The sequence below is a fragment of the Vigna umbellata genome, chromosome 1 (genome assembly GCF_029865625.1).
Source record: "Vigna umbellata cultivar VRB3 chromosome 1, Vumbellata_1.0, whole genome shotgun sequence".
NCBI classification, from domain to species: Eukaryota; Viridiplantae; Streptophyta; class Magnoliopsida; order Fabales; family Fabaceae; genus Vigna; species Vigna umbellata.
In genome coordinates, this window is record NC_142165.1 from 35,958,703 (window position 1) to 35,983,369 (window position 24,667).

The 24,667-nt window shown below is 34.5% G+C and overlaps 1 protein-coding gene across 1 annotated transcript; it reads right to left on the reverse strand.

Annotated features, from left to right (window-relative positions):
• Positions 1–8,077: 8,077 nt before the first annotated feature.
• Positions 8,078–23,708, reverse strand: LOC124820927 (uncharacterized). The gene is made up of 8 exons (XM_088102909.1): positions 23,560–23,708; positions 23,285–23,373; positions 21,507–23,142; positions 13,698–13,753; positions 13,362–13,595; positions 12,970–13,261; positions 9,040–9,236; positions 8,078–8,744 (listed from the first exon to the last, which is right to left on the reverse strand). Exons 3-8 carry the CDS (start codon positions 22,989–22,991, stop codon positions 8,591–8,593), a joined length of 2,418 nt encoding a protein of 805 aa, XP_087959035.1. The 5' UTR covers positions 22,992–23,142; positions 23,285–23,373; positions 23,560–23,708; the 3' UTR covers positions 8,078–8,590.
• Between the last annotated feature and the right edge of the window lie 959 nt (positions 23,709–24,667).

Sequence of the window (24,667 nt, forward strand, 5' to 3'; positions counted from 1 at the left end):
TCTGGCTGGTGGAGGTGCTAGATCAGATGACTCAAGACCTAACTCCTCAGCGCGATGTTTTCTCATCTTTATCTCTAATAACGCATAACCACCACGTGATAGTACGTGTAGTGTATCATTAAGCTTCTGCCTCTACTGGCCGGCTATCCTTTTCACATATGAAAAAATGAAAATCATTAAGCATAAATCACAAATTAACATCTTGTGTGACTAGAAAAAATATTAAAAAACATACATGCCACTCAGGAGTAAGTCTAGATTCTTTAAACTGCACCCACTCCTCCTCAGTTATTTTATATTTTGTACAACGAGTGTTGTTCTGTTTAAAGCCAAAGTGATGTGTCATTCTCGTCTTGAAGTCCCTCCACCGGACTGCAATGTGGGATAAAATCTTCTTCCTTATCCTCTCATCATTAAGGATATCCCAATTTTCATGTAAAAAACAAAATTAATGTTAAAGCATGATTAACAAAAATAAGTCAATGATGAAAGTAAAACATCTTAAACATACCAAAATGTCCTGCCATAGTAGATTTTTGTAAACTTGTGGGACATCATCCCAACAGGTAGCGACAATAGGGATATGTGCTTTTGCCATCAAACCGAAGTAACTTTTGAACGATGTTACATGTGCCCCAATAGGCAAAAATGTTCGGGGATCAAACTCCACCATCACTGGTTTCTCATTAACCCGACTGGATGTGACATCAAGCATCCGAGTCACAAATCTACCCCCTCCTCCCATCCGACCTCATTTATGGTGCAAAACAACATTGCACACAAACAAAAATTTTCTTCTGAATATGAATCGAAGACCTCGACGCCCTCTTCCTACAACATTTTTAAATCGTCAATTAACGGTTTTAGATAAACATCAATGTCATTTCCAGGTTATCTAGGACAGATATCATCATAGACAACATCATGTATTTTCTCTTCATGAACAACATAGGAGATAGATTGTAAATCATCAAAGTAACTAGCCATGAACTATGTTTGCTACTTAAGTTTCCATAAGGAATCATATCATCGGTAGCAAGTGAAAGTCTTAAGTTTCTCGACTCTGCACTAAATTCGGGAAATGTGCCATCAATGTTCTTCCATTATGGGGAATCAGTTGGGTGTCGAAGAAGATTATCACTTTTTCTTCCATCAACGTGCCACATAAGATTCTTCGCATCTTCTTTAGCAGAAAACAATCGTTTCAACCTAGGTACTATAGGTAAATACCACATGACCTTAGCCGGTGGACCTCCATTGTGTTCATTGTTATTTCCATCAAGTTTTTTCTTAAATCGTGACGAACCACACGTCGGACACACCTTCATTGAAGCATATTGATCTCTATACAATACACATTCATTGGGACATGCATGTATCTTTTGGTATTCCAAACCCATTGGACATAGAATTTTCTTCACGACGTAATTACAGATAGGTAACGTGTTATTTTCTGGTAGTATGTCCTTCAGCAACTCCAACAATTCCATGAAACTTTTATCAGTCCATCCGTTTCTTGCTTTCAAACAAAAAATTTCAAAGTAGCTAATAACCTTGTAAAATTGATGCATCCTGGATACAACTCTTGCTCTGAATTGTTCTTAAGATTATCGTATAAATGAGCTCTTCCAAAATTTTATTCGCGAACGTCACGTACCATTTCGTTTAAATGATCACTCATCCATTCGTCGACGTTATTCGAACCTCTTAAAGTTGTTGGCTTATATAATACTTCCCCATGCCAAGTCCAAACTGTATAACTTCTCATTATTCCATAGATGAACAGATGATCACAGATGTTGTCCAAGTCTTCATATACTTGATTGAGACAACGAACACAAGGGCAAAAATATGCCTCGTTCACTGGTCTTACGTGTTCTTTAACATATTGTATGAACTCAGAAACCCCTCGCTCATACTCTTCACTAATACGATTCTGATGAATCCAGCTTCAATCCATACTACTACACTAAACGAAAAGAATCCACGGAAAAAAAAAAAACTAACTTACGTCGAAGGCTGCCGGGCTCGGACGTGAAGGGAATTGAAGTACTTGGGAGCATTAACTGTGTGCTTAATAGAACCTCGTATTCGATGGGGCTTCGACGTTTTTTTCTTCTGCCAATAGCAAAATGTGGCGCTCTTCTGAATCTTTTTTCTTTAAAATCAGACATGAATTTTTTTCTTTTTCCTTCTTCCTTAATCGATTCAAGTTAGCAGTGTACTGAAATTTGTACTTTTAAACAAGTGATCAGTTTTTTATCAATATCAGAACTGCATAATCTTCTCTTCTCAACTATATTGAGGGTTAATCCACATACAATGCAATCAACATTCACAATTCACATATCGTTTACTAAAATAAATCTTCATTTAATTTTTCAAAACAAACCGAAGCAGTAGATAAAACCAAAGGTGACTTAATGCCATGATTACAAAATATAAACTAAATCCACATAGAAAAGTAGTCCCTATTCTTACGAAGAAGATTCCATTCAATCTTCATCAGTTGACTCATCATCAGAATCTTCAGTTTCAAAGCCAATGCCATTCTTTTTTCCCTTCTTCTCCCATCTGAAAAGAGTATCTTCAACTCTCTCATCCCTTTCATGCTTCTTCCTAAATTGATCAACAACATATTTCTCAAAATCAGTTTGTGGAATGAAGGCAGTATGATCTGCAGTAGGAGTAGGTAAGCTTCCCTCAGGTTTGTGTAGAAAACCTCTACCAAATCTGGATAGCAATCTCCTTTCATCTGGACAAAATCAGTAAGCCCTTGATATGTAATCCATTCTTGAAAAAGGAACCCTTCTTTCTTGAACAATTGCAGGTCCAGATACTTGTGAGGAACTTTTTATAACTCTCCAGAATAAAAAATTTCCTTGGATCCCTTCATCACTTATCCATCCAGATGGGTTTGCGTTTCTTCTAACCCTAGCAACCTTCTATTTTCTTTTAAATGATGATAATGAAGAAGCCGTGTCTGGATAGAATTCTTGGAAAGTCTTTCACAATCTAGTAGTTTTTAACTTCTCAACTTCGAAGCTTAAAATATACAATGATTACGTCGAATTTTACTAGGCTTTGACGTACTAATTGTCAGCCAAAAGACAAAGAGTTTGACAAAGACAAAGGATACATCGTATTTTGCAGATATACGATGTTTTCTTCTTCATCCTCACGCCTCTTTCTTCCTTTTTAAAACCTCTCATAACCTCCCAATACCATTATATTTTAATATAAGATTTACATTTTAAGATAACCTCCCATTAGAAATGCCACGTTACGGATATTCGAGGTTTTCTTCTTCAGCCTCCCGCCCTTTTTTGTGCTTTTTTCCTTTATAAACCTCCCATAACCCACCATTACCTTTATATTTTAAAATAAGATTTACAATTTTTTTTATTTTTATATTATATAAATTTGTTTAAATTTATCTTGTAATATTTACATATTATAAAATAAAAGAACGATTTGTCGGTGAAATTTAAAGAGAATAAAATTTTGTTTCTTTAAAGTATTAATTTTATTTCATATGTAAAATAATAATAATAATATTTTATGAGAATTGTGTTTTAGTTATAGATCACAATAATTAAAATCATAATAAACATTTTTATATTATTAAAAGTAATTTGAAATGAATATTTTAGGCTAAAGAAAGGTATGATTATACTAAATGACTTTGATTGATTTTTTAATTATAATACTTTAAGTTTGAGAAAAAATTAAGTAGACTGATATACTAAAGGTTAAGATAGAATATTGTGGACAAAAATTGAGATAGCTCAGTTAGAAAAAAAAATATTTAGACACGTTAACAACAGAGATGCATCACACCAAGTCAAAGATCGAGAAGAGACAGCGTGTATGGAGAATAGTCAGATAGATCTAGACCAAAAATTAAGACAAAATGGGTTGGGTCGAAGATTAAGGCAGGTTAAGTTTGACGGTGGAGACTGGTTGACCCAAAATGAATGTTCGGAGATTAAGACTTAAGGTCCAGACAAACTAACATAAGTTGAAGGTCGAAACGGGTTGGCCCGAGCCAAAGGTAGGGATGGGCTGACCCGAGGCAAAGGTAGGATAGAGGACTATCTCCTGAATAATAATTAGTATAGAAAATAAAATAAATTGTATTTTTCTTATCAAAGATTAACATCTTTGTGGAAAATATTTCTTTTAGGGTTTCTTAGGTGCCTTAAACATTTATACCTATATATAGGAACACCAAATACATATGTAGACATTTTGGAAGTGATAAATATGCATTTGCAACATTGAGAGAGGATTCTTTTGGTTCTTGATTTACAACTCTGATTCTTATCAAAGATTAACATCTTTGTGGCAAATATTTCTTTCAGGGTTTCTTAGGTTGCCTTAAACATTTATACCTATATTGTGGTGTTTCCATCCTTGTCTTATGAACCTCCAGAAAAAATTTAAAAAAGTCAAGACGGACGGGCCAGGACATGAAAGAGATGGATCTGTATATTTAAAACGGACCAATCACGACTACCACATAAGCGTTTATGAAAAACTCGAATTTAAAAAGTCGACGACGATCAAAGATAAAATGAACTCTTAGAAAGTGATTATGAATAACTAGAAACAATGTTATTTGTTATGCCATTTTTTGCTAATGCCCAAAGGGGGAGAGTAACTGGAAAACATGTTTCTTGTTTGTCATCATAAAAAAAAGGGGGAGATTGTTGATAAGGGGAGCTTTAATCTCCTTATATATTTTTGTTTTTTATGATGAACAAGAAAATAGTTTAATGGTTTCTTGCATAACAAATGGCATAACAATTGCTTTATCTATATCCTGTTTGTGCTTGATATGTGAATTCATTATTATTGAATGAATCATGTGTAAAACATATGAATAATATATTTTTTTGTTGAATTAATCGATTAAACATGGTATAAAATCTGTTAGATTTAACCAAATCACTTAGTAACCTTAACAGGGGCAAATTATTCCATAGTAATCGATTATACATGGTATATAACCGATTAAAACAGAAAGCAAGCCATAATTTGTATCATAAGTGATATAATCTGTTTAATAAAAATTGGATAGACAATTTGCTTAAGTGTTGTAATAATCGATTACATATGTTTTCTAATCGATTAAATCAATTTACATAGTCTAATCCATTTCATTTAAAGCCTGATTTGTTATAACTATTAATTGAATTAATAATTGGCTTATGTGATTAAATAATTGAATACATTATTAGGATAATATGGTAAAACAAAAGCAAAAGCTTAACAGATTACATAAATATCTTAATCGATTATAATGCGATAGGATTCAAAAAATCCTATATATACATACATATATATATATATATGTGTGTGTGTGTGTGTGTGTGTGTGTGTGTGTGTGTGTGTGTGTGTGTGTGTGTGTGTGTGTGTGTGTGTGTGTGTATGTGCGTCTTGGAGAATCAAGAAGTAATCTTGGAGAATCAAGGTTCAATTGGTTGATTACCCATCAAGATTTTTTCAAGAAAGTGTGCTAAAGTTGTTCTGATTTGATCTGCACTAGAGGAATGTGTCTTGCATATCAGATCCATCATAAACAATCAGTGATTGTGTACCTGTGTGGGTTTCCCAAGGGTTGAGAGTTGTGATTGTTCTCAGTTGTTGTAATAGAGTGAGATTATTCATCTTTTGTATTGCTATACTGATTTTGAGTGGTGAGAAGAGTGCATTGAGAGGGGTATCTCTGTATTTTTGTAAACTCAACCAATTATAGTGGATTCTCTTTAACTAAGGTTTGTTGAAGGAGGACTAGATGTAGGCTTGCGATTAGCCGAACCCGTATAAATTGTTTGTGTTGATCTTTCTGTACTATTTCTCTCTAGTTGTTGATTCATCACTTTTTGTTTATTAATTTCAAGAAAGTCAAAGAACTCATAAAGATTTTGAAAAGATCATTTAAAAAGGGTCAATCCAATTCACCTCCTATTGGCTTGAGATATAAGACATTTCTTTTCTTACAGTTTAATTATGATAATATAACAAAAACCATTTTGGTTCTATGTATTAATATAATTAATAAACAAGATTATTTGGTTATATCCAAGGAATATAACGGCGAATTTTGAGCTCATAAAGTTTGACACATTGTAAGCGTAGCTATCCCCATTTATAGCCTTTAATCTTGAATCTGTAATTGGCTTTTGTGCTTTAAAAGATTCTTTTATTTAGGATTTGTTATAATTGGGTTTCTTGAACATAAGATACAAAAACATGTTAAACGTAGCTTTTTATTTGCATAAATGTTGTTCAAATATTTTGAAGTATTTTAGTACAACTATAACTAAGTCAAACACATGTAAGTGTGAAAATAAATTGATTAAAATGGCATGACACCTTAAAAATAAAGTCAATAATCATGATGGTAACATTAAGTACTGTGTTAAGGTTTTGTTTTTTCTTCATTTCCATAAGGAGAAATAACAAAAGTGGTGTCTAAGACATTTTGCATTTGTAAGATTACATACCGCGATTCATTTCACCATCCGCATCATTTCCAATGGATTTTTTCATCATAAATTGGATTATAGATTTATTAAAGATTAATATATAATTATGCTAAGGCACAATTATTATTATGTTAGAAATTTTCTTCATACATACCTTATATAGATATCTGAACCATTCTACCTATAGATATATGCTACCTACTAATAGTTAGTAAATTTTATTTGAGTATTTTTTTAAAAAAATCAAGTGATAAAAATATAATTATTTATAAAAAAATATTAATCATCCAAAAATTATTTAAAATTTCACTTCGTATATTTTTATATTTTTAATTTTTTTTATTTGGAAATGCGAAATTGAAGTTATTTTATTAAAGATTAACTTTTTAAATTTATATTTGGATGTACCTCATTTAAATTTAAAAAAGATTATGTAATATTTTATTAAATAATTTGATTTGAATTGTACTTAAAAATTAATGTTTTGCATATAAATTTATATTTTAAAGATTTATTTTTAAATAATTTTATTTAGATTTTAAAATAATAAAATATAAAAGTATTTATTGATATTCATATATACCACGAGTAAAAAAATGTGAATATATACCTAATAAATAACGGAAGAGATATTTTTAACAGATGAGTAACTCGACCTCATGATTCTTTTTGCATTATTTTAGCCATCAAATATATACATACCCTTAAGAAATTTAATCCTCTTTATTTTTTTCATTGTTAAGATGATTCGATTGAGTTTGTCTTATTTTTTCTAATTATTGTATTTCAAAGAAATGAGGGAATCAAAAGATTGTGACGAAAGCTTTTCAAACTATGTATGATAATTAAGCCTAATCTCCATTCCAAGCAAATTAACCCAACATAAATGACTTGTTCTAAATATAAACCTAATCTCCTACTTAGCCGCTCCCTCCCTTTTGACCCAACTCAAAAGCATTGAAGTAATGTATACCTCATGTTTTATTTTTATTTTTTTGCAGAATGTTTTTCAATAGGATTTTCATTTTCCTTTCCTTGCAGTTCTCCATTCACCAATCCTATTCAGAAATTTGGAGTAGGAACAAATGTAAAAATTTGGAGAGTAGAAGCAAATATAAATTGATCTTCCCAAGCAGTATATAAACTTAGATGAATAAAAATCTTATTGTCCGCTTCAATTTGTTTGTCAGAAACCACTGGCCCTGTTAACTTTCAATGCAATTGCAACTTTATTGAGAATTGCCAAATTTACATAATTGGTTGCTCTTAAGACCAATGACCTGTAAACATGTGACGATCCAACATTTCCTTCGTATCACAACTTTTAACTTCAAAGACATGGAAGATCTGAATGATACGGATATTTTCCATTTTCCAATTAGCGGAGTGGAGTGTTGGGTTCACATTGAAAAGAACTAAACTTGAAAAACAAACATGCAGTGTATTTGTGTCAAAGCAAACTAAGGTTCACTACCACCAGGGAGTCGACCTTTGTATTTAGACAAATACACAATTTATGTCAAAACAACATGCACATAGTCTATATAGAAGAGTACAGAAGAATAAAACTCTCTTAACCAATGACAATAAAAACAGGACACATAGGCTTGCTGCATAACTTCCACAACAATCGTTGTAGCAGCATAATTTCCGCAATCTTTATCATGCATACCTTATAAATGCATACAACAGTAGGTCTATTTGAACATAGCAGCAATTAGACCCCAAAAGTTCAGGAATAGAGAACCCTCTATATACAGTATTGCAAAAAATTTAAATGCATAAGTTGGCATTGCCCTTTATTTCCACAGTCAAACGCTTAAATGCGGATCGTGGTGTACATCTGATGGGTCAGTATGAGTTGCATTCCTCAACAAATAGCACCTAAAAGTTACTATAGACAGGGAGAGAGCACGAAAAAATAAGAATCAATTTTTTCTACGGACCTATTAGCCTACATCGTGTACCTTTCAATAAAGAGGTATCAACTAGAAACAGTTAACATATTGTATAGATTACCTTAATGCTACTTTGTATAACAGGGATCAGTTACTATGAATACAGGAGTAATATTGACAAAAATTTTATAGAACACACTAGCAGTTCAAACCCCAATCATAAGGCTGATAAATCACCTTCAACTCAGAAGTGGCAAGTAGGTCCAACAATAATTCTGAGTCGGCAGGACGTAAGTAGGTTGACACATGCTTCAGGACCTCTACCTCATTTCTACCAAAATCTACACTAAACCTGAGTATCAAAATGAAGAAATATTAGAATCCTAAAAGTCAAATCAATTACACTTCTACTTATTAGTTATCAACCATTTCAAGTCAATCAGAATAGGGAATAGTGTATGTTTACATATATTCGAAGTTTTACGTAAGTATATAAATGTATATATATAGTTCACGGATACTGCTCGTCTTAAATACTTTGAACCAGGTCAAGTATAGAACTTGAGCTGTGAGCATTAATCATATTTCTTGGTCTTAAATTAACCTAAAGCACATAAATCATATTCCGAGTCTCTTAAAGAACCTACCACTTAAGGATCTTACTGGCATATGCAACCTTTGCAGTAAAATCTATTGAAAGGCCTCCATTTCTTAAGAAATTACGTGCTGCATCCGCTAATTCTCTGTCAATGTCTCCGGGACAATAGCACCGAAGCGAGGGTCCAGATCGAGTACCATATACCAAAGCAAAATGAATAAGGGGCTCCGGGAAAGGGAGGGCCACCTAACAAAAAAGGAGTGAAAAGTGAGCATCAAATCAGTAGCTATGCTTGTGGCAACTTCGTAGAGAAAGTATGTAAACCAAACACCAAAAAGTAAAGCATTACATACTCAGACCTACAAATATGACCTAGGAAAAGCTTTCATGCTTACACCCACTTGAAGCCATGGTTAATCAAATATACAGAAAATAAAACAAGATAAAAACATCAAGTGTTGAAGTAGATGGTAATAAGGCTTTAAAGCAATATAAATTTAAAAAGAGAATTAAGATAGGTAGAAGAAAATGATACAAAAACATAGGGGTTCTAGGTTAGGTTAGGAATCTCTTAAATCTAAAATTATATTAAGATGACTAGAAGATGTTGAATAGAAGTTGTTAGAATAACCTGCAGCTTATCTATCACATATTAAATGAGGTCATACATCACATGTTAAATATCTTTAGTTTTTCATAGGCAATAATTAATAGGAAGTGTAAGTAGTCTTACAAGGTCAAAGTATCGTATATAAACAAGTGTAAACTTTTCCTAATAAGTTGGTTTTATGGAATTGAATTAGATTTAAATCTACTTTCTAATTGTGTGATCATATCTCAGAAAATATGCTTTAAACATTTTAGAAGAAACAAGAATGATTAATGTTTATAATGTGGACACACCAATGGTACCCAATGTCAAACTTGTACATGACCAAAGAGAATTGTATTATGATCCTGGGAGATAGGATATAATAAGATAGGTTTTAATGGGTAATAGGGGCAGGACAGAGAGAACAGTTTTAGGAATTAATTGTTGTTGGGTAGTTAGAAGTGGGTTGTCTTTATAAGAAGGCAAGGGGGGTCTGGTAGAGGGCAGTTTTTGGATTTGTGAATTGTTAGACTGGAACTTTGTCCAATGGAGGGAGGAGGGCTCCCTTGGGGATGATTCTTTGTATTCTGATTCACTCATACATCAGTAATACATTCTATTCAGTTATGTTTTGTGTGTTCTTGAGAGAAGGAGAGATTTGACTGGTTTCTTGACTAAAGAAGCCTAACAAGGTTGGTCCGACCTGCCAGATATCCTTAGGAAAGGAGTGCCGGATCAAGAAGGGATCAAGCAGTGATCAAGAAAGGGTGGAAGCATGGAAGGAAGAAACAATAACTTAGAGAGGAGAGCCAGCGAATAGAAAATGGGGATGGCAGAATAGAGGAGATATCCAAGAAATAAAAGAAATGTTGTACGAAATCAAGATTCACATACAGGGCTCAGAAAGAAGTGAGAAAGCTATCATGAAAGGAAAGAAAGATGGGTCAGAGGAAGAGCTGGAGGAAGACAGGGGCAAAGGGCAGCGAAAGTGGAGGAAGCAAGAGGTAGAATTGCCTACTTTTGAGGGGATTGATCCAGAGGGATGGATATCCATAGCACAGAAATTTTGAGATCCAAAACGTGGCAGCAAAGGAAAAATTAAGATTGGCCTACACTAGCATGGGGGAGGCACAATCTATTGGCTCGGGGTCTGGAAAAATAAAACCAAGAACCCTTCTTGGAAAGAGTTGACAGAGGCCTTGATAAGGAGGTTCCGAAAAAGTGGTAGAGGCTCTATTTTTGAGAAGTTAGCCCAAACTGCAGAAGTCACAGAAGCTGCTGCTGAGAAAGTTGTTAGTGTTGTTGCCCAAGGAGTGGCAAAAGCTGATGTTTCTGGGAAGGAAAGAGAAAGACATATCAGTGCAGAAGACAAAAACTGTGAGCGAGACATTGTTCGTGTTGTTGCCCAGGAAGTGGCAAAAGCTGTTTTTTCTAGGGGAGATAGTGGGGGAGGTTGTGATGTGTATGTCACAACAGTGAGAAGGGTGAACACAGAGGAAAGAAAGCAGAATATGGTGGGAACAGGGTGACCATTATGGTTGGAAATAAAGTAGAAGATGCAGCTGTTTGGAGTCGGGAAAAGATATGGTTGTCACAAACATATAAAACACCACAAGACCAATGGTAGGGATATTTCTTTGCAGGGCTGCAATTTAACATTCAAAGGAAACAGTTAGCTCAACATGATGATGATGAAGAAATTGAATGGTCAGATCAATAAGTTCTTTCCTTTTTAACTTCTAGGATGAGCAAATCTGGGCAAGGAGAGGGCTTAGCCAATGCTGCTGCTATAAAAATACAAAAAAGGTTTTGGGGTTGGAAGAAGAGAAAAGAATTCTTGATCATTCATCAAAAAATAGTTAAAATCCAGGCCCATGTAAGTGGTCACCAAGGCAGTATAGAACAATCATATGGTCCATGGAAATTCTGGAAAAGAAGCAACTCTTAAAGGAGTCAACAATTCTTTCATATAGATCACCACCCAAGCCTCTAGACTTGATTTGGAGGGCAGCAGCCAGTGGGTTCCCTTCCTATGATGAAGATGAGCCATGGGAACAAGCATTACTGTACCAACCTTGAGGACAAGGTTGTTTTGCAAAAGGGTGTAATGATAGGATATAATAAGATAGGTTTTAATGGGTAATATGGCCAGGACAGAGAAAACAGTTTTAGGAATTAATTGTTGTTGGGTAGTTAGAAGTGGGTTGCCTTTATAAGAAGGCAAGGGGGGTCTGGTAGAGGGGCAGTTTTTGGATTTGTGAATTGTTAGACTGGAACATTGTCCAGTGGAGGGAGGAAGGATCCCTTGGGGGTGATTCTTTGTATTCTGATTCACTCATACATCAATAATACATTCTATTCAATTTTGTTTTGTGTGTTCTTGAGAGAAGGAGAGATTTGATTGGCTTCTTGACTAAAGAAGCCTAACAATATCTCAGAAAATATGCTTTAAACATTTTAGAAGAAACAAGAATGATTAATGTTTATAATGTGGACACACCAATGGTACCCAGTGTCAAACTTGTACATGACCAAAGAGAATTGTATTATGATCCTGGGAGATATAGACAAAAAGTTCATAAGCTAAGTTAGCTCATTGTAATTTATCCTAACAAGGTCTTTGTAGTGATCGTAATAAGTCAATCATAAAACTCTCCTTGACAAGACCATTGGGTAGTAGTCGTACGGATGCTAAAGTAAGAATGCTTCAGGCAAAGGCTTTATTTACGATGTTCAGGGAAATACTCAAATTGTTGGAAATTCTAACAATAGTTGGGCACGGTCACCAGACAATAGACCTTTTACTTTCGGGTATTCTGTTTTCATTAGAGGTAATTTATTATCATGAAAAAATAAGAAACAATATGTTGTGACAAGATCAAGTATAAAAGTAGAATACAAGACTATGACATTAATCACTTGTGACTCGTGGCTAAAGAAACTCCTCAGAGTTAAAATTTCACGAAATTCTCAAATAAACCTTATGTTGGCAACCAAACAACATTTGCATTGCCTCTAATACTATCTTTACGAGAGGACCAAACATATTTAGTCAAATTGTCATTTCACGAGTGAAAAGTTGGAGTACAGAGACCTCACCACTAGTTTGTCAACTTTAGTGAATAATTGAAAGACATATTAACCAAGTCTTTAAGATGATCAAAGATCAATCATATTACAGCAAGCTGAGAACATGACTTAGATGCTCAAATCTTTTATAATAAAAAAATATCTTTTACAATCTTTTAGAATCAAGAATATCTAGAAAATAAATGTTTTACTTTTTCCTATCTTATCTTTTCACTTAGAGGATGTAAAGCTAAATCATGAATGAACACCTTCACTTTAAAGGTTGAACGAATATAAAATAGAACAAGGATATCTTACCCTTAAACGTTTATCTTTTGCACCGAATGGCTTCATAAGGGTATATGGTTGTCGCTGGTTCGCCCTCAAAATTCCATTTTGAATGGCTGAAAGAGAGTAGGTGAATCCACCAATAACATATTGGAAGTCTTCAAATATTTTCCTTCTTTCGAGTGCTCCAGAAGGGTGACCCCATACTAAGGTTGCATGGATGGTCATCATATTATATAGATTAATAAAAAAAGCAAGCTTCTCTTCTCTAGACAAATCCCATACTTCCCCTCTTTGTAGCTCTTCTATTATTCTTAGATATCTAAACAAAAAAACAGTTGTATAAATAACAGAGTTAATTCTATGTATAACATCGTTAAATCGCACTTCTGAGTAAGTAAGCCAAAAGGCATTAGAAAAACCTTGCAAACTCCTCACTTCCATGCATACTTCGGTAGTCAACATGACGTCCATCTTCAGAGGCATAGGCTTCAAACATTGCATAGGACAAAAGCCTCAGCCTCGATGCAACTTCTGTCATAGGCTTAGGTTTCACAGTAATTATCCCCCTCGGAATGTTGTAACAAAAAGATGCCACAGTTGGATCGTCATCCAAAAACCGATATAGGTGATTACCATCCTCAAATAGATTCTCACTAAAGCAAAACAAAACAATTGAACATGTCAGAATTTTCATTTCTTTTGTTTAAAATAAAACAGAAAGTATAAACACCAAATGGAGTAGTACTTGGACTCACTCAAAAACATGCTGAAAGAAGAGTTTGCTGGCAAGTTTTCGTGCAAACTCAACAGCCTATACCATCAGACAAGAATAAGGAAGATAGAAAAGGCATTCTGAAGATAGAAAAGGCATTCTGAAATGGTATTAAATGAGCTTGATAAACAACGGATATGCTCGACCATGTGATCGTTAATAAAGGAAGACTAAAATTCAAAACAGACAGTTGCTCCAGAAAAGCTTTTGAACAGGATACATGTCACCAATATTAAAAGGTGAATTGGTTAATTGTTTTCACCAAAAACTCATAATGCATTTGCATGCATCTCTAACTTCCATATTATATAGACACACGTCAAACAAATGGCAACTTCTATGAAGACATTACATCAATTCCAATGGTCAGTTTGTGCTTATTTGAAAATGTGTGTGTGTGTGTCTAATCTGCTCATTTTAAAATTAAGCTATCTTTTCTGCTTTTTTAAGAAGCAAATCCAATCTTAAATAAATGATTTTTTCCATTACTTGTTTTAGAAACGGTTATTTTAAATTTAAACAAACTGACCCAATGTTATTTGATTTTAGAATCTCAATACACTAAATAGGTTGCTCAATTCTAAGTAAATATTAATTTAGATAAACATGCTTTATAAATGCAAACGGAGATTAAGTGCCTCACTTAATTTTCACAAAAAATCAGCAGCAGCACAGCGCAGACTCAAAGTACAAATTACCTTGGCTTTTTACCTTAAAAATTATTCCCATTCCATCAGAACATGGAATGAAGGAAAAATATAAAAGCACGCCTCCAAAAGAAATGAGTTAAGTTCAAGAAAATAAATTCATTTTAAGGTTTATTTTCTTCTATTTTGAATAGATGTGGATCACAAGTAAATTCAAAGTAAGGATAAGCTAAAAAAACACAAATGACAGAAGGAGAATCAATTATTAAAATCCATTGCTGCAACCTGAAAGACAAAGCATCAAGAAGGAACAAGCTATAAGAAAATAGAACCAACATGTACGATGAGGTAGTTCCTTCGATGGAAGTAAAGACCATGAAAAACTAATGAATTAAAATCATCAAACTATACATCTTATAACCTTAAGGAATAAAGATAAACCATGGATGAGGAAGTATATTATAGATGTTACGTATCCGGGTAGGAGACGTAACTAACCACGAACACGGTAGGTAGAAAGATAACTCTCAACTCTCACAGTAAATCGAAAGAACGGTTACTGAATGAATTTCTTTTATTGATGGTAATGGAATAAACAAAAGTAACAAAGATAGTTGGGAGCATAACCTCCCTCACAGGACTACAGTTGTCTGTCAACAAACTCAATAATCAAAAGCATGCCTTTCACCATAGCGTTAGGCTTTATTTATATTAAATATTTCCCTAGGATATAATTCTATTTACTATAATTAACTTATATTGAATAATAGAATATAATGCTATTTACTATTATGAGAAATAGAGAAGATTGGGAGAAAATATCCCTTGTGTTTAGCATACACATAGGGTAGTTTATTTATATTGTAAGATATGGGCCAATGCCCTTAATACAGAACAGACTAAGCCCAAATAACAGAAACACACATCTTAACATCTAACAACTATAATTAACTTATACAGAATATCTCCTTAGGATATATTACTGTAATTAACTTATACTGAATATTTCCCTAGGATATAGCTCTAATTACTGTAATTACTACTAAATATTTCCCGCCTATCCTAACTGCTGTCCCAGTTAGGATAGTCACTCTTCAACCGATCAGCTCATGGTCTTCGTTGCTCCCCCTCACTTCGCTCGAGCTCTCCCCGCCTTCCTTCCTCCAACGTTCGGCCTTCTCCTTCTCTCCTAAACCTTTTTCTCTCATACACCTTCCAACACCTAACAATAGATTTGGAATAGTTTACAAAAGGAGGGAAAAGAGGGATAATTGAATATGACAGTTATAACCTCTGCAGTTGTATTTCTTTTGTAACTATCTTCTAACTGACTATTATAAATAGTCAAGGGTTGGGAGCAAAAAGGGTTGTTGATCGTTTTCTAGGAATTAAGGTGGTATAGGAGAGTGAAGATCTCTTGAAGTCCCTCAATTGTATTATGGTACACTACTTTCTACCATATTGGCAGAAACAGTGTTGTCTCGATAAAATCTATCAAGAACTGTTTAGGTTTGTTCTATTCTACCAGTTGTTCCTATCAATTGGTATTCAGAGCTTCTTTCTTGGTCCTATGGTAGCTGTGTGGGGCATGGTGAATGATTATATCATTATCCATTGAAGATTGGTCCCATATTAAAATCCCAATAAGTTGTGAATAACATTGATATACCTGAGGAGGGGTTGGAGAAACATTTTATGGCATAGCCATCCAGTAGGGATGAAGAAAGATTGATTGTGGTAGAAAAGTGACTACATATGTCATCATTAAAAGAAAGAGACAATAGACACAATTCATATGCAGATCAAGAGAGAAACATTGATATTGTTTTAAAAAACGATAATATCCCAAGAAGACACTTGAATAATAGAGGAGAAAATTCAACCATGTGTGAAGTTGTTAACAAAAAGTGTGGTACCAAATAAAAAGCCACTTCATTTTAGACTCTTCATGAAAAAAAAAAAAACTCCTGATAGATTCTGATGGCATACCCCCTAACCATGGCCAAGCATACTCAAGAAGAGTTGGATCAGCTGGGGAAGGTGGGCCCAAGCTCTTATCATCATGGGCCATTAGTGACTTCTTCATAGATTAAGTTTATTTTAGGCCTTGTATAATAGGCCAAGTAGTCTAATGTTTCTTTTGGGCCTTGTATTTGGACCTTAGGTTGTAGTGTAGGGGCCTAAAGGAGATGAGCAGTAAAAAGACACATGGATCTAGGGTAAAAACCTAGCTTGGAGAGCAAACCTTCTAGAAGCTTGTGGGCCCTTGGCAAAAGTGGTCTCCAAGTTTCTCTCTGATGAGTGCATATTTATGCCCTCATTTGACCTTTAATATTAGATTCTTAATTGGTTTTTGTACTTTAATAGAATATTTTAATTAGGATTTGTTATAATTGGGTTAATTTAGCATGAGATACAAAAACATGTCAAAAATAGCTTTTTAGTTGCATAAATGTTCTTTGGATATTTTAAGGTGTGTTATTTCAGCTGCAACTAAGTTGAGCTCATTGAGGTGTAGAAATAAATTGGTTTAAGTTTCATGACACCTTAAAGATAAATCTAAGAATAACAAATAATCAAGACTACAAGAAGTCAATCCAAGCCTAGCATAAAAAAGTGAAGAAATTTCGCTAAGCCAAGAAGAGGGAACAAGCAATAAAATTTGAATCTTGCAGTTTTTTCTAGTTTTTCTACTAAAAGGGCTTTGATAATGATAAATGTTTATGATTAAAGATAATTTGGGAAAAATATATCCTAAAATATTTTATTTGGTATTGTTAAGTAATTTCCTTATTTAACCATATCAATAAATATCAAAAGATAATATTTGTCAAATCCTTTTTAATCTAGCAAATATCTTCTCAAATATTTTTATATCTCCACAACAATAAAATATATCTTGAAGATATTGGATTATTTAGAATATAATTGGAAGAGATTACATTATCATAAAGAAGATTACAATAACAGAAAAGCCTGAAACAAAGCCCAATCTAATTTCTATATAAAGAGACTTAGCGAAACACATTAGGGGAGCTTAGGAACCCTTTAGGGATTCAAATTTCGTCCTCTCTCTTCTCTCGTGTTCTCAACCCTCTCATTTATTTTCATGTTATTTCTACATTCCATGGAGTGTTAATCCTATTGGGTTGATTCTGCTGTAATTTCTTATTTTGATTCTGAAGTTAGATGAATAAATTTTTTTGTTCTTTTTTATTCTTGTTGTGATTTACTTTTATCTATGCCTTTTGGTTCTTAAATCTACATAACATATAATCATATGAGTTCAAGGGTTTTTACTTTTAATTCAAAATTTACTTTGATTAAAGTTAGAAACTTTGATATGATTGAATGGATTTTTGCCAATAATTGAGAATGTACTTTGATTAATGGTAAAAACTTTAACAATAACTAATCAAGAATGTACTTTGATTAATTAGTTTTTTACCTGATATAAGAGGAAAAAGAATAGACATGATTAGGCATAGTAATATTTAATTCAGAATATACTTTGATTAAATTTAGGCTTAATACCCTATTTTGTTCCCAGTTTCGCTCGACAATGTCAAATTAGTCCATCCTTTAAAACGTGCGTCAATTACGTCCTTACTTAATAAAATTTATATTAATGAAATCCCTTTCGTTAAATCCGTACAAACGACGTTAATAGAAGAGAGAGAAAAATAATTAACGCCGTTTGTACGGATTTAACGGAAGGGATTTCATTGATATAAATTTTATTAAGTAAGGACGTAATTGACGCACGTTTTAAAGGATGGACTAATTTGACATTGTCGAGCGAAACTGGGGACAAAATAGGATATTAAGCCTTAAACTTACTATGAATAATCTACAAAGTTCTTGCTTTTAATTTAGAATGTGCTTCGGTTAAGAGTGAGAACGCCAACAAATTAATTGAGAATGTACTTTAAGTTAATGTTGTCTCCTAGGTTACAATTAACTCAAAGTGAACAAAAACATTCTTTGGAAGTAGGCCTAGAAAAGTCTCAAGGAATTTCTTTCAAAATTAACATAAGACTGTGTTCTAATTGTTAGGATATTTATCCTATTTTATCATCATTATATTGTGTCAAGGGTTACCCTATTTATCATGATTATATTGTGTCAAGGGTTACCTATTTATCATGATTATATTGTGTCTAGGATTACCCTATTTATCATGATTATATTGTGTCTAGAGTTACCCTATTTATCATGTAATTTTGTATCAATTTATTCTTATAAATAGAAGATTGTGAGAGGGATCAATCAAGCCCTCTAGAATTATTTTACAAGTTAATTCTCAAGTCTAATTTTTCATTTATATATATATAGTATGTAGTACAAAGATTTATTGAATTTTTGTTTGATGACTACTACAAATAGATCTTTGATCCTAGAGGAATAATAGACAAGTTGAACAATAATAAGAAAAGGGTGTTGTCATGAATAAACATGAAGATTTGAGGACAAATCCTTTTAAAGAGAGAATGGATGATGGCATACCCCCTAGCAATGACCAAGCATACTCAAGAAGAGTTCGAGTCATATGGGGAAGGTAGGCTCAAACTCTTATCATCATGGGTCATCAGTGAGTTTTTAGTAAATTAGGTTTATTTTGGGCCTTATATTTGGGCCTCGGATTATAGTGTAGGGTTTTGGGCCTAAAGGAGATGAGCCCTAAAGAGACACATGGATCTTAGGGTAAAAACCTAACTTGAAGAGCAAACCTTCTAGAAGCTTAAGGCCCCTTTGGCAAGAGTCGTCACCAAGTTTCTCTCTCTTGTGAAACACATGCTCTTGCCATGTGACATGCTCCTAATGGAGAGGATTTCTCTTTAGTAGTGGCCATGTGTCATGCTCCTAATGGAGAGAATTTCTCCTTAGTAGTGGCCATGTGTCATCCTCCTAATGGAATGAATTTTACCTTGGTGTCCAAGTTAAAATATTCGAGTGTTGCTTCTACAATTTGGAGACACCTTTAGGGTTACCTAAGTTGTTACGTATCCGAGTTAGAGACGTAATTAAACACGATCACAATAGGTAGAAAAGACAATGAACGAATGATAATGGATGAATGAATCTCTTTTATTGATGGTAATATCTGAATAAACAAAAGTAAACAACAATTAGGAGCACAACCTCCATCAATGATTTGAGAGCATAACCTCCCTCACAAGTCAATAATGTCTGTTACAAAACTCAATAATCAAAAGCATACCCTTAAACCTGGACTCTAGCTTTATTTATACTAATTATTTCCCGCCCCATCTCTTACTAAATATTTCCCTAGAATATATCTGCATTTAATATAAATATCTCTATATTTAATATAAATATCCCCCCATATATTATCCTAGCATATATCCTGCATTTAATATAAATATCTTATATTGAATATTTCACTATGATATATATTTATTTACTCTAATTAACTTATACTGAATATTCTCTCCTATTATGGCTCCTTTTACTTTAATTAGCTCTCGCCCCCCCCCCCCCCCCCCCAACCGCTACGCAGTTAAGATGGTGATTCTTCAACCGTTCGGCTCAGGTCTTTCCGTACTTCCCACCGTTTGGCCTGGTCGCTCCATGCCTCTCACCGTTCGGCCTGGTCGCTCCTTGCCTCCCACCGTTCAGCCTGGTTGCTCCCCGTTGTCCACTGTTTGACCTGGTCGCTCTCCTTTGTCCACCGTTCGGTCTGACCGTTCCCTCTTGTTCACCGTTCGGCCTTACCTCTCCATGCCTTCCACCGTTCGGCCTCACTTCCCTCCTACCTTTCTTCTCCTTCGCATTACCTCCCACCTTATACGCTAACATAAGCTTATAAATAGAAATGTCTCCTCTTATGTAAATTCACCTTTGAATTGTGTTAGGTTCCTAGGTTTGGAACCTAACAAGAACACACTCAAAAGATAGGAACAGTAATGGAAGAATGGGTTTTGCTATTATTCACCGTAAGAGAATCTCTTTACAAGGACTAGGTTTGGGAGCATAACCTCCCTCTAGAGAGCCTAACCTCCCCCCTCAGGATGACAAACCCTGTTAGAGCTATAATCCAAACAATCGACCCCCCACTACAATTGTTTATTTACTATTTATACAACCTATAACCCCGCTCTTCCTAACTGCTAAGGTAGTTAAGGCAGTTAGGCATTTAATGCTTTATTCCTTCTCTCGTAAACTCTCCATCCCTAACAAATTGAGTATTGTTATGCTGTCAAATTTGTGTCATACTACTCAACTTAGGTCACCAAAGCTAGAGCCCCTTTCTAGGTTTCCTCTAGTCACCCTTCCTCTTGAGTTGGTCCAACCTCTCTTGAGAGCACCTAAACACCATCATAGCCTCTCCTCTTGTTTACGTCATATAGCTTGGAGGAGGACCCACCATCTCACCACACCAAACCCACCACCATCAAGCTTTGCAACCACCAACCTATTTGGAAGTCTCCCCCTTGTTTGAATCATATAGCTTGGAGGTGCTTATTCGTTCAGATTCATATACGAAAGATTATTTATAAATTACCCCTACCACTTATTATATACTTTTTCACACAAGGAACAAAACAATTGATGATATGCCAAGGGTGCGAACGAAAATGTGGAATTTTTTTTATGTAGAGAACAAAATGAAGTCTATAACTTTCACATAGGGACTAAATGACAAATGATGTCAAACAATGAGACCAAATCTAATATCGTTACAACTTAGCAAATAGCAGGAATCATTTTTTCATATAGAAATTAAAATTTATAGTTTTTTCATATGGGAATCAAAAAGAAAAACAATACCAAATGTAAACACCAACTTTTTAATTTAATCTAAATAATATCTTCAAACAAAAGCTACCAGATACAAGCTACACGTACAAACTAAGCTAAACCATAGTCTTCACATTTTTTGATTAAAAAGAAATCAAAAGCAATTAGGTTCCCATTTCTCAAACATTGATTCCATTTAACTTAATACTAAAGCTTTAAGGGATACCACACAAAAACGACAAACTTTCTACAGCACGAATTGCATCACTATTCTTGTTTGGGGCAACCAAATTTTATAGATGCATCAAACGATTACACTTGGGAGAATATACAATGTTGTTAAAACACACTAGAATGTGATCGAAACTTGAGATCAAGCTTACCTCCTTCCTTTCCAAATATTGATCTTCTGATAAGAAGTTCACAGCATCATAAGCAATGAAGCAGTTAGTAAACCTCCGCATTTTGCAAAATCGGTCCTTCACAACAATGCATTCTTTCATTTTGCGGACAATTAGAGCCATTTCATCAAGCGCCCCTCTACTGGACACATCATCCTCTCCAGAAAGTGGAGGAACTGGGCATTCAAATGATGGTACTTCATTAATAAGGTAGTCAATCTTCTCATTAAGTTTGCCAGACTCATTTAAGGACTTTAGTGTACTCAAGCCTCCAATAAGTATTCCATTGAAAAAAACCTTGGGAATAGAAGTAGATCCTGAATTCTTCTCCAGCTCCATCTTTCTACTAGGAAAGACATCAATGTTGATTTCAACATATCTAAGCCTTTTCATATACAAAAATTTCCTAACCTCTTTACATTCTGGGCACCCTAGTCTCGTGTACACTGTAATCCTTCCTTTCATGGGTATGGGTAGTGGTGGACCTTCATTTATAGGTTCCTCCCTTAAGACAGTTCTATTTTCAGCATCAACAGATGACGTTTTAATATAATTTAAGGGATTCCAAGTTGTTTTCTCCCCTGTCTTCTCAGGAACCTCTTTCGTATCACTTTCTCTTGATAAATCTGAAGGGTCCTTACCCATGTCATCAGATTTAGCCACAGTATATTCGTCTCTTTTTACAGAAAGGCGGCGAAGCACCATGGAGACTGCTATTATACTTTTCTCCTTAACAAAGTCTCTAAGAGATTTTGTCTTCTCAACCCCACATGGAACCTCCGGATTGGTGTCCAAAGTATCCATAGATGTGCTGCAGCCAGCTTCAGTTCCAGGAACCACAGCTCCACCAACATCAGGCTCCAAATTATTGCCCTCTGAAGTGTTCTCTGTTTTTTTATTCATTTGTGCAGATTCCACGCTTCTGCTGTCATCCTTCTCTATGAACAAACCTTGCTTCACAAAATTATCTAGACTTACTTCTTGTCTTTTAGGCTCAAAATCTCCACTGTCTCCATTAACACCTGAACACTCTTGTCCAACAATGCCAACTTCAATTCCAGATTCCATGGAATCACTATCATGATCCTTTTGAAACAAGTCATCTGGAACGGTACCGGTCTCCAAGTTTTCTTGTTGAGATCCACACAGCAAATCCCAACTATCCCCCAACCTCTGAACCAACTGAGATTCTCCTGCTACATTGTCTTTTCTTTCCTCATGGGTTTTCAACTCTACACCTATCGCCTCATCCACCCTGTCTGGCATACTATGCTGCTCATCATCAAACTTGAGGGCATCATGACCAATATGCTGATCATTCCCAAACTCAGAGCTATCACAATCTACATTTTGTGTTTCTGGTCGCACTGAGTGTTTTTCCCTATCTTCTTCACTCGAAACCACTTCTATCTTTCCAACAGCCCGAGGACTTGGCTGATCTGTCTCCTCTAACTCTTTCTTTTCCATGGTAATGCAACCAAGAATCACATTTTCCACACGCTACAAAATTAGGCGCCACAACAAACTCAACACCACATATGTTAACAACACTGCTTCTGACTTGTCTCCTAATGAAACCAACGACGAGTGTGTAACACACAATAATCAAAAGCAAAACCTGAAAGTTACATGAAATTAAGGAGCCAGAAAGTGGGAAACAGTAGCATCAGTAAGTTAACAATGAAACAAAATCACTGCAGGAGTAACAAAAATTCCAATTTATTACCAAACCAACACAAGGCCATCTAAATTTAGTTTACCTTTCCTAATTAAGACCCTGGTGCCTTTCGCCTGTGAAAACTACAAGGGGCTAGGAATTGCAACTCATTCCAAACGTAATTTGCAAACCCTGCAAAATAACAGCCTGATTAAATTGATAAGGTTCGTTACACATTAGAACTCGAAACACATGTTTGGTTTCAGCCAAACTAAACAAAGGGTTTTATGGGAAAATATTATAACAAACTATGCGGAAAAACAACACGAGAAAATTGGTGAATGAAAAAAGAGAAAATGAAAAGGAGGGGGAAGTTACCGATCCGATGAGAATTGAATTGGGGGCAGAAAAAGAAGACAAGAGGAGGGGTTAGGTTTGTGTTGCGTTGCCTTGGAGGTTTGAGTAGAAAGTCGAAGGTTGAAAGGGAAGGATGATTCAGACAGCAGGAGGAGCGAGAGAAGCGGGAAGTGCATGGGCCAAAACTTAAATTCCTTCTAAAATACAATTTTAATTTATATATCATCATATTTAATTTATGTGAGTAACACAATATACTTTTTTATCAGGGACACCGTATATTATTAATGCAAAATTAATATATATTCAATTAGAAATTATTTAAATTAATTACTATTCAAATTTATAGTCCCTCGGAACTTTGAAAGCACAACAATGATAGTTATAATTCATAGTGAAATAACATAAATGTGCAGTAAATAAGAAAAAGGTGATGCTGATAACAATTAAATATTTAAGTGGTTATATAAGATATTAAATTTAGTAAGTAATCATTATAATATTATGTATACAGGGGAAATAAATATTAGAAGTGTAGCATAAAAAAAAAATCTACAGTTAATAAAAACCGAATAAAAAAACAACTAACATCCCTTAAACTCACACTATTAACGTAATCATTATAATAAAAAGACAAAACACACAAATAAAGAACACAAAAGTAACGATAAACTAATATTGAAAGAAACAAACGCAAAATTTCAGAATTCATCATACATACAGTTCATACCAAATTAGACAAACATCTTAGGCATACCATGAACCCACACTTGACCATCCGAATAAGGTATGAATGTCGAGCTATGGCGATTCATGCACTTGTGGTGCCCTCTAATGCTCTCCAGAGCCATTACCAATGGGTTTCACCCTAGCTATCACACTCACAAGGTTAGTCTCTACTACATCTTAGGTCATACTAGAAACACCTATACTAAGACCTCCTATTACTCTCACGACATGTATCACTCATCTCTAATTAAGAATGAATGCTCATTAAAGTGTCAGGATAATCCCCAAGACTAAGCTCCCCACATTCATACCAACAACGTTGTAATACAAGCATTAAGACTTCTCCTTAGAACTCTTACAAACCTCTCATCCATCCAATCATATGTTCTACACCGTACCA

Bases quoted from the DNA above. Each gene is read 5' to 3' on its own strand.
- LOC124820927 (XM_088102909.1), bottom strand. From the start codon at position 22,991: ATGGAAAAGAAAGAGTTAGAGGAGACAGATCAGCCAAGTCCTCGGGCT. The intron at 13,596-13,697 runs GTGAGTCCAAGT...GTTTTGCTTTAG, and splicing joins TTCTTTCAGCATGTTTTTGA to TGAGAATCTATTTGAGGATG. The intron at 8,745-9,039 runs GTAGGTTCTTTA...TTTGATACTCAG, and splicing joins GCCAGTAAGATCCTTAAGTG to GTTTAGTGTAGATTTTGGTA.